Here is a 13,130-nt window from a genome sequence, read left to right as displayed (position 1 = left end):
GTTTATGTATATTTCGCTTTGATTTCTAAGAATTTTTCTTTAATAATAGGATACATAATAGCTGATCATTATCGAAATTATCACACTTTCGGGAATCCTACATTCATTTTTTTTTTTTATTTTTAGTGTCAGCGGCTCTTCTTGTCTTATCAATAATAGATATTTCATATATGCTAGTATTTTGCTGTAAATCAACAACTTCTTATAATACAGAGAAGTATTCATTTTTATTCAGGGATAGATAAATTTTTACTGTCTGTTGTTTCCGAACTAGAATAAAAATATCCCTATACAGTTAAAAAACATTGCAGCCTTAACAGATGCTGTACTGCACAAGCAAGAAAAAACAAGTAGCTTTGTTTATCACTAAATAAATAGTTAACAGACATTTAGCATCTGTGTACTATATTATAATTAGAGGTAACTGGAACGACACATTTAGTGGAAAAAACACTCCGCTCCCGCAATCTGTGCTTCATGCATGCAAACAGAACACATTTATTGTAGCCATGCTTATTCCAAGAGCCTCCGTAGCTCAGTCAGTATAGACGAAGCCCTTTGGTCGGAAAGACCTGGGTTTAATTCCCGTCAGTAACATGAGGAACCTTTATTCGATCTCTTTCAACTAAAGGTGAATTAGACAGTCTCATACGGATGTAGAGGGTTTTTTTTCCCTCCCGGAAACTAGGGTTTTTCGTCCCTCAAGAAAGACAAACCGGACAGTAGAACACGCGCAATTTACAGACAAGAATACTTAGAGGCATAGGGGGTAACCGCCTTATCCTGGTATTGCGGTTGGGAAGTCCAAGGATACTTGGAAGATTATCAGCGTTTCACTGATGGATGAATGCTTATTCCAAACGCCTTTCTCTCTCTGGAGAATATGAACAAGGTCAACAAAAAAGTCTTGACTGCACTTCACATGCAGTTAACCATTCTACTGGATTGTATTGTGAAATAGGGAAGTGTCTCATGTACTCAGTTTTTGCATCTTGCTCAGTAAATTTGGAAGAGGAGGACGAGGCTTACCTCCTTCTCTATCCGCAAAAGTTCTGGCACATAACGGGACATTCACTAGATCGTCGACATTGTTTCCCATTGTAAATATGGGAAAAAAAGTTATACATTTTGGGAAAATTACTCTATATATTAAAAACTTGTCTGTATTATATCTAAAAACTTGCCTACCATGTCAATTCACACTTCACGCACACAAAACAGATGAAACGGAGAAAATAGCAGCAACTCATGACAAATGACAACGTTCAATTGGATTGGTTGACACAAGAACTATTTACAGCTACTGATTTCTATGTATTATTGTTTCAGAGCTCACCCTGCCTCGCCTTCTGGGCAGTTTAAAAACACTGAAACGCTAAGAATTTGATCCGCTGCGCCATTTATATGTCTGTTCAATTTACTGATGACAAAAGATCCGAGACTTGACGAAGGATTTCAACTCTGAAGATTCTTTATAACTAGTTTTTATTCTGTGGAAGAGTACCATTACGAGTGCTAAAAAACATTATGGCCGAAGCAGCTATGTCCGTGATGTCAGTGTATTATATATATAAATTGCGCTTCTTCTGGCTAGTTTGTCTACTCTGCATGGGGGAAATCCCCCATGAGACCAGATAGCTGACCTCCATTCGAGAATCCCTGAAAATGGTTAGTTTAAACGGGATTCGAACCCACTTTCCAACCGAAGGGTTATCATATCGTTCTCACAACTGCGCTACATACGTGTTCTGCATGTATTAGATAATGTTGTAGATTTATTTTTGTTCTGTGGAAGGAAGCAGCTAACTGTTTACTGAACACAGTAAGTAAAAAAGTGTTACGGATTAGTATTTTTCTGAGAGAAGGTACAGATAGAATGAAGCCATCCACAATAAACAGAATAGATGTTGATTTCTTCAATCAACATAATATTTAAGAAGGCTATATTTTACAAGCATCGCAGAAATTAAAGAAAATATGTTTTGGCTCCTAGTAAATAGTCTTCAGAACTTGAACTCTTCTTATTAGACTGGAGTTGCCTGTGGATTCCATTAGTTTATTAACACTAAAATCACAAAATTTGCTCACCTCCTAATCTTATCACGTCCAGTGATATTTGTTATAGAATTAACGTATAGAATTAACATATTTTAATCACATAAGCAGAGGGTACTGATATTAATGGTTAATTTTTGCACATTTAGCAAATCTGAAGAGTTAAAGATAACTGTGGGCAACTCTAGCAAATCTAGATTGCTAATTTATACTCTAGCAAGAGTATAAACTACGGTATATTTCTCTCTCTCTCTCTCTCTCTCTCTCTCTCTCTCTTTGACGTATTTTAAATATTTTAAATTTAAGGCTGATTTAATTGAATTTTAGTAAAAGAAAAAATACTATGGAAATGATTAATTCAGAATCAAATGAAGCAATATCCAAAGTTCTGGTAAGTCTATCAAAAATAATTTGGATAAAAAAAGTATTAGCAAATTTACTAGAAAATACACTAGGTATCTACATATTTTTTTAAAAAGAATATCATTAAATGTTATTCTATGGTGATTGAGGAAAAAGTAGTGGCAGCAAGATTTTTTGTGTTTGTTTTCGAATATTTTCATCCTCTTTTTCTTCAAGATACTTAATAGGAGATAAGAAGGAAGAATTACATTTGGATAACCTTTTACCACACACACACACACACACACACACACACACACACACACACACACACACACACACACACACACACACACACACACACACACACACACACACACACACACACGCACACACACACACACACAAGGTAACCGAAATCCTCTGAAAGAGAATTATTTCTGAATGGTTCAAATGATCTATTTCAACCGCTAGACAGAATGGATGACTCTTCCACAATCTTTCATAGAAGGAGGCAAGAAGTTGCACTTTTTCATTTCTCACTAGTAGGTAGATCACGACCCCCACTTCGTTCATTACTGCAATTCTCCCATTCCGTAGATACTTATGTATATCTCCTACTCCGTCGATAACCAATTTTCTAGATTTATATAACTGAATAGCCATTCTTGTATATGTAAATGTCACATAAACTCTGCACCTATTACTGTCACAAATGGCATTGTGCACTGTGAGTGATGCACAGTCTTACAATGCGGTTGGCGATTTATGACGGTTTCCATTACTTTTCCCTCAACTCTCATATAATAAAGATCTAAAAGTAAAAATCCTCTACGCTGTAAATTTTCTTAAAACATTGTATTCTTTAATATTTTTATTATTCGTTGTTGGATTTTAAAAATTTAAACCAGATTTGAAATTTTACAATAAAAAGGAATCATCTGGATATATATATCATATTATTTATTTCATTGTTCTTTCGTCTCTCTCTACCACTCTTGGGCGGCTCGCCTTATGCTATAGGCTCATCGCCACCTTGGCCGTGTGCGTGCTCCTGTCGTAGGCCGCTCCATCGACGAGACAAAAGTCTCAATCTCCTCCATCCTACTAGAGGACCTCTCCTCAATACCAAATTTGTCCAATCTTTATCCAAATGATTTAATTTGATTGAAGGCTGATTTAACGTAGAGAAGAGATAACATCATGGACTTACAGTAAAGAACTAAGGTGGCCTGGTTTCAAGTGATTAGCGTAGCCGTCTTTTTTCACTGTGGTCAAACACTGTATTTAACAAAAGAAGCAGTACGTCATTTAGAGTCAGTATCTTTAGTAAATAAAAATGTGCAATGACAATGATATACAGTATAATATAGATATTTACACGATGTTCGCTTTACCCCGCTACCAGCTTTTGCCAATCTATTCTTTTCTTTATGGTTTACTTCATGGATCACATAATACAATCGGTGCAGCATTTTGCTTCATCGAAAGTGCGATATATCAATACATCAAAATTTTTCAAGTGGATGTTTACGTATTGGAATCCGAAAGAATAAATACCTTTTCAAACTAAGCGAAAGACAAATGAAGGTTTGCATATAGAAACTGCACACACTTCGAACCTTTAAAGTGGTAGAAATGTAGTGTCGGTTAAAATGAGTGGTAGAGAGGAAGACCTCGTTTGACATTGTTTGGTTGATTTGACTGTTGTATTCATATGATTACAGTAGTTTCTTGAAATGAAAAAGTGGCCTAGAGATATATTGACTTAAACATGTAGTGTTCGAGATCTAGAATGTAACTTACATTTAGATTAAGAATTCGATTTCTGATTTTTTCATAACTGTTTTAAGTGTATTTTTAAATTAATTTAATCATTTCTTTATAAAAATAAACGTGATAGGGACAAATATAATCTTCGTTATACATATGCTGTCGCATTTATTGAAATTTTTTCTGGTTCTCATTTTTAGTCTTCTAGAAATATGTTTATTTAACAATTTTTCCGTTACACATAATATTAATTTACTACGCTACAAAGATATATTCTGATATATGGATGATTTGGGTTGTGTGAATTGTTTGGTAGTCTATTCGAAGGTTAGTTTTTCATTACTCGCATACAAAAATTAATGACATTCTTCTAAATTCTTATGTTTTAATCTAATATCGATTTACCGCCATTTTTTATGTATACTTCTGACATAACATAACATTACATTATATCACGCCAGAAGAGTTCGGAATAAATCTAAACTGTCTCTGATCTAAAATTCATATGCACAACAAAAAATAACTAGTTTCCGCATATGATTTTCGCATTGCTTTTTATTTATAACACATCCTTCAAACTTTAATGCATGGTTTCTGAAAAAGTACTGCAGTTTATTATTAATTTTTTACAATTTTCTGATCTGAAATTATATTCGTGGATTCAAAACAATTTAGCAAGCCATTTTATGATCACATTTAATTTATGACTTTCTAACTCCTTTCTGATTTTGTAGGAAGTGACTGTCGATAATCTCAAAATGAAGGCAAATAATGAATTAACAAAGTTGCCCGATAGAATGTTTAAAACTTGTTTTCGACTTTTAAGATTTGATTTTCAAAATTTTTATTATCACATTCTTCCAAATTCTTATGTTTTAATCTGATATCTGTTTACAACTATTTTTTGTGTATACTTCTGACACCAAATACATGCAATTTTTAGACAAATATAAAAAAAAAACATCTGATAATTTACCTTACCTCTTGGCCCAGATCCGGATGATATGTGGAGGTACTGTAGCTGACTGCGGGAGCAACTTTACCACTAGCGGGGCTTGTGCTGTTATGGGGTGAGGCAGACTTGGGAGTTGTGGCATTCCCACTCCATTTACATGCTGAGGTTACACTACTAACGAAGTCTTTTGTTATCCCGTCAAAGTGATTATATTTGGACAGTTTTCCATCAAATATGGAATGCGGATGAGAAATAGTCATTTGTCCACTACTAGGCCTAGGAAGGGAGTTACCCCACATGAGCACACTTTGTCGGGTGTCGTTACTGAATGCCGACACTAGGGACGACTGTGTTGACATTAAATCGACTTTGGAGTCTTTGGATAAATGCGGAGAGTCACGTAAATGAGACGTGCTTTTCGGCTTAATCACATTAATGCAGTCCGTACCCGCGACTGTTGGTAGGCTGAAATTTAGATTGTGGCAACTAAGATCTCCAAGTTTGGGATCTCGTTCCAAGGAGGGCAGTAGAGGCTGAATACCGGCACTAGTGGCACTCATCAGGCAGCCTCTTAAGGAGGCGCTGGGATCGCTTGTAGTCATGTAAGCTTCACAACAAGACGATTTTGTTCCCATTCCAACCTGTGATACCAAACGTGGTGCATCTCCATTAAATTTGGCTGCTTCCAGCTGACAGGGATATAGTTTGTCATCTTTGGTTAGCTGACTGCTGTCTGGATATGCTGCTGGGAAACACGTCCGTGCTGCTGCTGAAGTCATATCAAGAAATCCATTACCACCATACTGAGCCGCGGGATGGTGCGTGTAGTCTGGATAGTAAGTCCCAAGGTGACGGTAGTGTATAAAGTTGTCCGGAGCTAAGAAGCGAGTATTGTCAATTGTTGTAAATAGGTTTTGTGGTATGGCCGCGGCCGTGGCGTAGGTCGTCAAGCCGTTCACATTTTCGGTAGTGTAAGGATACATATTATTATAGTTGGCTTCTTCAAGGTAGGGGTCACCGGGAATTTTTCGCTTTCGACAGGTAGAAAGAAGATCACGAATCTGTGACTTGTAGCGGCGGTTCCGCTGGCACCGTAAAACGAAATCACTGTCACTTAGCAGTCCACTGCGGTCAGTCATAGCGCCGAGTCCTCCATCTAGATAGGTCACTTTAAAGTCCATCGTTCTTTTTCCTAGTAGATCACGACCTTCTTCTTCCCTATTGTCAAAATAGTAGAAATTTATGAGTTATTAATATCGAAATTGACGTAATAAAAGGGGAAAAAAAGGTGTGCTTCAGCGATGTTTCCTTACGAACTGCACTTCATTTTTATTTTTTATCTTACCACATTACAGATACATTTTATTATCGTGAGAGGAATATATTACCTTCTCGTGATTGGTATTCGTTAAATTTATCATACCGTGTACGCTTAGTTAAACTGCTCAGTTTAATTCATTATATATGATTAGACCAACTGAAACTTTCTTGATCTGTGTAAATGTGATGTTTATATTAGAGAGCAGAAATCATAATCAGCCTGACAACATTTTGGGAATTCTTATAATCACCAACCACAGAGTTCAATTTACATTTTCTTTCTCCTTCATTACTACTGCTACATCACGGGTAGACGTCTACTGTATACATGCAGTTCTGTCCGGAGATAATCCGGTGTCGTGTGTGTGTGTGGGGGGGGGGGGGGGTAGTAGGAGTTTGACCGCTGATATGAATGAGTGGTGTAAGAAAGAAATATCCTGTCCGTTCTTTTATAATAGCCTCGTGTATTTAGTCACCAAATTTTATTTTTACATTATTATCCTTTCTGAATTAGTATTAAAATTAGTTGCAGGCAAATTATCAACAAAATTATTAACCCAACTTATTTTTGAACGGGCAAAAGCAGCACATTTGCATCATGTCCAAACGCAATACAGTACTTTCAGTTGCCAAAGCTATTGGACACAACGCAACACTTGTCTAATCGTGCTGCCACTTTCTTTTCAGAATTGGAATACAGTGATTAGGTATACTAAGAATAAAATACAAGAACGGAAACCTCACGTGGAAAATCTTGATCTTTATTTCTATAATTTTCTCCTATTTCACAGGCATCTTCATTACAAAAATGGAACGGCAATTAAACAATAACAGAAAAATCTAAAAAGCATCACCTTAGTAGCTAATGTAAGGTAACGAAAAACGGTCAATATTTTCCTAACAAAAAATGCAATTATACATAATTAAAAGTTGGGAAATATTAGCAAATTGAAAATTGATATCTCCCATAAAGGAGATAAACGTAGATCATGGGATCATTTCGGACAATGGAGCAACGTTTTATAAGTTTTTTTTTTATAAAAACATGACATAAAAAATCAGCTTTTACGAAGGATTCTAATCTTATTCCAATTAACGCTATGCTTGGTGGAGACGACATGTTCAGCAAGTCCGGACTGTTCAGGTTCATGGTATTTCATATAGGACTTTTATAAAGTCTTATAGACTTTTATATACTCTGCTACCTCCTTTGTGTTTATACTGAGTGGTAAGGAAAAATCACACAATACATTAGAGCAATATTTTTCAACTTAATTCTTTTTGGAATCAATAAATGATTGATTCAAGGCCAAATAAAAAAAAAATCTATATATTTAATAAGCCTTATTAAAATATTTAATAAGGCTAAAGGAAAAAATTATATACAAAATAAACAAAGTTTATTTTGTATATAATTTTGTATTCTGTATTTTAAATTAATAAATGTAGAAATATTTGGATCCACTCACTTTCAGATGAAAAGCCCTGATAAAGGTTCTTCCCGCTCTAGACGGGATTAGAACCCAGGTCTTTTCAACTAAAGGGCATTGTTGAAACTGACTTTATGAAACTGATATTATGAGTTAGAATTCGCATTGTTTTACGGCATTTACTAAATATTTAAATATGTGGTACATTTTAGTGAATATTAATCCCGCAAAAGAAAACACGTTGGGTTAGGTTTGGTTCGTTTGACTTATAGAAAACAGTGAAGGCTCCTTTTTAAACAGATAACTGTGAAGAATATGTCAGTAATAACTGAAAACACGAACAATGTTATGTAATAAATTGCCTGTTTTAATTGTATTTTATTAGTCATAATAGAAATATTCCATAAATTTAGAACGAAGCAGGTTTGATGAAAATAAGATTCAAGGATGATTAAAGATATATCTCTGTGTTTAAATTCATTTACGGAAATATCCTAAAGAAACCAAAATTACTTCTATATTAAAACTCGTTTGATTGGAAGAAAGCAAGGATTACGGAATTTACGTTTGTAATAAAATAGTAGAAGAGCTTACTCAGACTGGTTTAGTAAATTGTCATGCATTGCATATATGTGCACCAGCATATCCTTGGATTTTAAATTGTTGTGAGACTGATTAAAACGTTTTAATATTTTCAGAGTTGAATAAGTATAGATGACCGAAATGGATGAAACCAAATACCTGTACAAAGCATTTTTTTTTAATTACAGAGAGTTAAAAAAATTCAATAACGAGGAATACTTCTTGACCTTTTAAATGCTACTTCTGTGTTGAAATTAAGGAAGTTCGGCTGTGTTTTGTATGTTTTTTTTTTGGGGGGGGGGTGTTGAAGTAAACCTCATTACTTCAGGTTTTGATTTTTTTTTTTCGAACAAAACAAGACTTTTATAGAGTCTTATGGACTTTTATATACTCTGCTACATCCTTTGTGTTTATACTGAGTGGTAAGGAAAAATCACACAATACATTAGAGCAATGATTTTCAATTTAATTCTTTCTGGAATCCAATAAATGATTGGTTCAAGGCCAAATAAAAAAAATCTATATATTTAATAAACCTTATTAAATATATTTAATATTTAATAAGGCTGAGGGAAAAATTATATACAAAATAAATTTTGTATATAATTGTACATAGCAAAACTTGTAACCATGTAGTCGAGAAATAAATGAAAAGTAATATTAAATTTATATTGCTTAACATGTTCCGTTTAACTAGCATATTATATGGCAACGATACTTACATCAAAGGCCTGTGAGTACAGAGGATGAAGTCTGGTTTACTGTTTTTATATACTAGACGTGCACTGGTCTGAAGCCACTGCCATTTGCTGTCTTTCATTACTAGACGATAGGCTATTAACCCTGATGCTCCTGTCTTGAGAACTATAGAAATACATTGCTGTTAGATTTAAATATAGGTTTAAAAATAAACCAATATTCACTCATAACTCATAATTTCTAATGCACTTAAACATGCTCTTCAACTTAAACGGCTCAAAGCAGTGTAAATTAGATTGAATTTTAAGACATTCTGGGTAGGCTTTTGTAATAAAAATCATTTTATATCCTGGGATGTATTTCTATCTATACGCTGAAAAATAACCATAATTTAATGTATCCCTATGACTCTATTCAGTTACTTAATGGATTTAATATTATTTAATATTACAGTTAGGTGAAAGTTTCATGTTTTACTTTGTAAAACGTATCTATAAAATCATAATGCACTTTGAGTTTCAGGATAGTAATTTAACTACTCATCCCATTAAAAAAAAAAACAGCATGCCAAATCAAACTCTGATGATCATTAAGTTTGCTATTAGCGATAATTTCTTAAATAGGGGCTGATGAAATCATATTGGAGTTTATGACAATTTCAGAAGTGCGCAGATTGTTGAATTATACGACTTAACACATATAATGACAGTACTTTTTTTAATGCAAACCATCTGCACAACGAATTCAATTAACAGAACATGGGTGGCCTTAAAATTTTAGTTGCTTCGACTATAATTACAGACCAGCGAAGTATATCTCACAAATGTGCGACTATCAATTTGTTTCTGATAATGCTGCTACATTCATATAAATACTTTTTTAGGTTTTTTTTTTAACTTGGTGTTTCAACGTGCCATTTTGTTATATAAAATTTTAATTTTCATGATGATGATGTTTATTTTATTTATTCATTTATTTTCAGTTTTCTAGGCAAAATTTGTTTCAAAACTCTGTTAAGAAGCAATGCAGAATTGGTTGCAGTTACTGTACAACAATGTAATTGTCGCTATATTGTACGTCTTCATATGTTTTTGATGTGATTTTTGTTTCTAAAATTTATCATTACTCACTAGTATTCGTACTGGCCTCGATAGTCGCCAATTTATAGCTAGCAGGCTATGGGTTCGAATGTCATTGTGACATTGATGTTTATGAAAGTTTTTAAGGGGTTAATGATTTGTTACTTTAAGAAGACATACGTTTAATAAGAAATGCGGCATTTAATTTCATTGTTTTAAGAGGTAAGATCTGAATTAATTTTGCATTACTTCCGAACAGTTTCTATTGGTCTCTGTCAGTAGTTCTTAACCTGGGGGGGGGGGGAGCTGTGAACACTGATGGGGTGGTAAGCGTTATAATACTACTATATAATAAAAGCAAAAAATTCCGTATTTAATCTAGCATCCCTATTTATATTGTATGTCTGGCAATACTGTTCAAATTTATTCGCTGTTTACTTTTTTATAATTTTTACATTGAAAGTTAAGTAATTGGGCTACTTTTTGGTCTGAATTTTCTACATTGAAAATAATTAATTTGAGCTATTTTTAGCAGAATCCACTACTTTTATAAGCTTTATCTGTTACATTTCCTAACGCCTATCCGACAACCCTGGTTTTCAGTTTACATCTAGCCCGTGTGCGGCGCACTCCGTTGATATTGTGTAGCATTGTAGCCCATTAAAATGAGTGAAAAAATAAAATGTCGTCAATATTCAAGTGAATATTTAAAATATGGAGTTATTTCGTCTATAAATAATGATCAGTTACCAATGTGCTTAATATGTGAAAAAACTTTCTCAAACGAATAAAGCCTTCAAGAATGATTGAGCATTTAAGAACAAAGCATCCAAAAAAAAAGGAAAAAAGGATGTGGAGTACTTTCGCGAATTAAAGACTGAATTTAAAAATCGTCCCGGACTTAACGGGTTGGTTGCAAAATAAAATAACCAACAAGAGAAGAGACTCGTTATGTCTTACAAACTTTCAAAATTAATTGCTAAATGTGAAAAGCCATATACTATTGGCAAAACTCTCATCTTACCGGCTATGAATGAAGTTTTAGATACGATTATTGGCCCAGGTAAAGTAATATGATGTCGTCAATTCCTCTCCGCAATAGTTCAGTACCAACAAGAATTGACGAAATGGCAAAGGACATTGAAAAAAAAAAAAAAAAACTTTGCGATGATTTAAAAACTATAGAATTTTCTTTGCAACTCGATGAGAGAACTTTACGTGACATCGACGCTTTGTTAATGGCCTATGTGCGTAATATAAATACTCATAAAGAAATTATTGAAGTTTCTATTTGCTGAACAACTGAAAATTGGCATAAAAGGTTCTACAATTTTTAAGGTCGTTAAATACTTTTTTAATGCTAAAAACATTCCTCTCACAAACATTATTGCGTGTGCAACTGATGGAGCACCAGCTATGATTGGTCGTCACCGTGAATTTATAGCATATTTAAAAGAAGCATTCTTTACAATTCACTGTATTCTTCATAGAAAGTACTTAGCTGCAAAAACTCTTAGCGGTAGACTACATAAGACTTTGGATGATGTTACTAAAGCAGCGAATAAAATAAAAGCTCAGTCATTGAATACCCGTATTTTTCGGGAACTGTGCCATGAAAATGAAGAAGAATTTGAGCGCCTTTTGCTTCATACTGAAGTTGATGGTTCTAAAATGGAAACTGTCTGCGATGCTTTACTTATCTCTGCGATACTGTTTTGGAATTTCTTTAATTCGCATGATGTAAACATGTGTAATGTTCTAAAAAAGGAAAAGGTTGACATCGCATATCTTTCCGATATTTTCACCAAATTAAATGAGGTTAATATCAAATTGCTGGGAAACAACATGAATCTGATAAGATTCATGTTGCAGTGCTCTGCTTGTCGAGCATTGCAAGACGAGATTTTCTTCAATTCCTAAGTCAACAAATAATATCTGATGATTTAATATTATATACAGATTTGAATTGTTATTGTTCCCATCTTCTGACACAGAAAGAAGACTTGATGATCAGATTCAAAGACTTTGATGAGCTTAAAATACAAGATTGGGTCATAAATCTAGTTCTTTCTGATGCAACTTCTGTTCATCCAAATTTGTGTGAAGAATTTATTCACTTAAAAAATGATTTTGAAGCTCAATTACAATTTCAACAGTGTGGATATGAAAGATTCTGGATAAACATGCAATGCGAGTATCCTCAACTCTGAGGATACAAAATTTCTGAAGAAATAAAATTACTGCTCATTGCTTTTCCTTCTTCATACTTGGGTATGAAAGGATTCAGCGTCATGTTGCAATTATTAACTAAGCAGCGAAACAGACTGCAAATAAGTGAAAGAGGAAACTTGAGACTTCGTTTGTCGAACATTGAACATGATATTGAAAAATTATCAGGATCATCAGGCTCAGGGTAGCCATTAATGATTGGCTAATTAAATACAGTAAGTTTACAGCTTTTTTGAGTAAAAATTAATTTGTATCAAAATCATTAATTTTTATTTAACTATCAATTCAAATACGTTGATGGTAATTTAGGTTTGTCCTAATAATATATTATAATTATCTTATTGGGTCATTAACCTAGTGTAAAATTGAGCAGGGGACGCCAGTCAAGAAAAGGTCAAGAACCACTGGTCTATGTTGACGCTGTTCTGATGATAATACTAGGTAAAATTATGCGAAATATAATCAAAGTAATAAAGGCTATTTTTTTAATATCAAACTCGTGTCTTCTTCTGCTAATAAAAATTCATGTCTTATACACGTAAGCCTTAAAACTACTTTAAGTAGTGGATGACTTTTATTGGGTAAGACATCCATCATTCATTTCACTGAAGATCTGATGTGTGGCTTGAAAAACGCCATGTTTAGTTTTTTCTAGAGCAAGGTTCA

General features: G+C 33.9%; 1 protein-coding gene across 1 annotated transcript in view; it reads right to left on the bottom strand.

Annotated features, from left to right (window-relative positions):
• Positions 1-5,209: 5,209 nt before the first annotated feature.
• LOC150099366 (uncharacterized) overlaps positions 5,210-13,130 on the bottom strand; it is a 249,318-nt gene continuing 241,397 nt past the window's right edge. Inside the window, exons 9-11 of the mRNA XM_090404327.1 lie at positions 9,180-9,321; positions 5,305-6,343; positions 5,210-5,215 (exon numbers count right to left, since the gene is read on the bottom strand). Coding sequence (XP_090260453.1) covers positions 5,210-5,215; positions 5,305-6,343; positions 9,180-9,321 — 1,187 coding nt within the window. The remainder of the gene's footprint in view (positions 5,216-5,304; positions 6,344-9,179; positions 9,322-13,130) is intronic.

The sequence above is a fragment of the Typopeltis vanoorti genome, chromosome 14 (genome assembly GCF_054136105.1).
Source record: "Typopeltis vanoorti isolate ZY-2024b chromosome 14, IOZ_Tvanoo_1.0, whole genome shotgun sequence".
Classification (NCBI taxonomy): domain Eukaryota; kingdom Metazoa; phylum Arthropoda; class Arachnida; order Uropygi; family Thelyphonidae; genus Typopeltis; species Typopeltis vanoorti.
The sequence above is the reverse complement of the archived record's forward strand: the minus strand, read 5'-3'. Positions and strand labels throughout refer to the sequence as shown.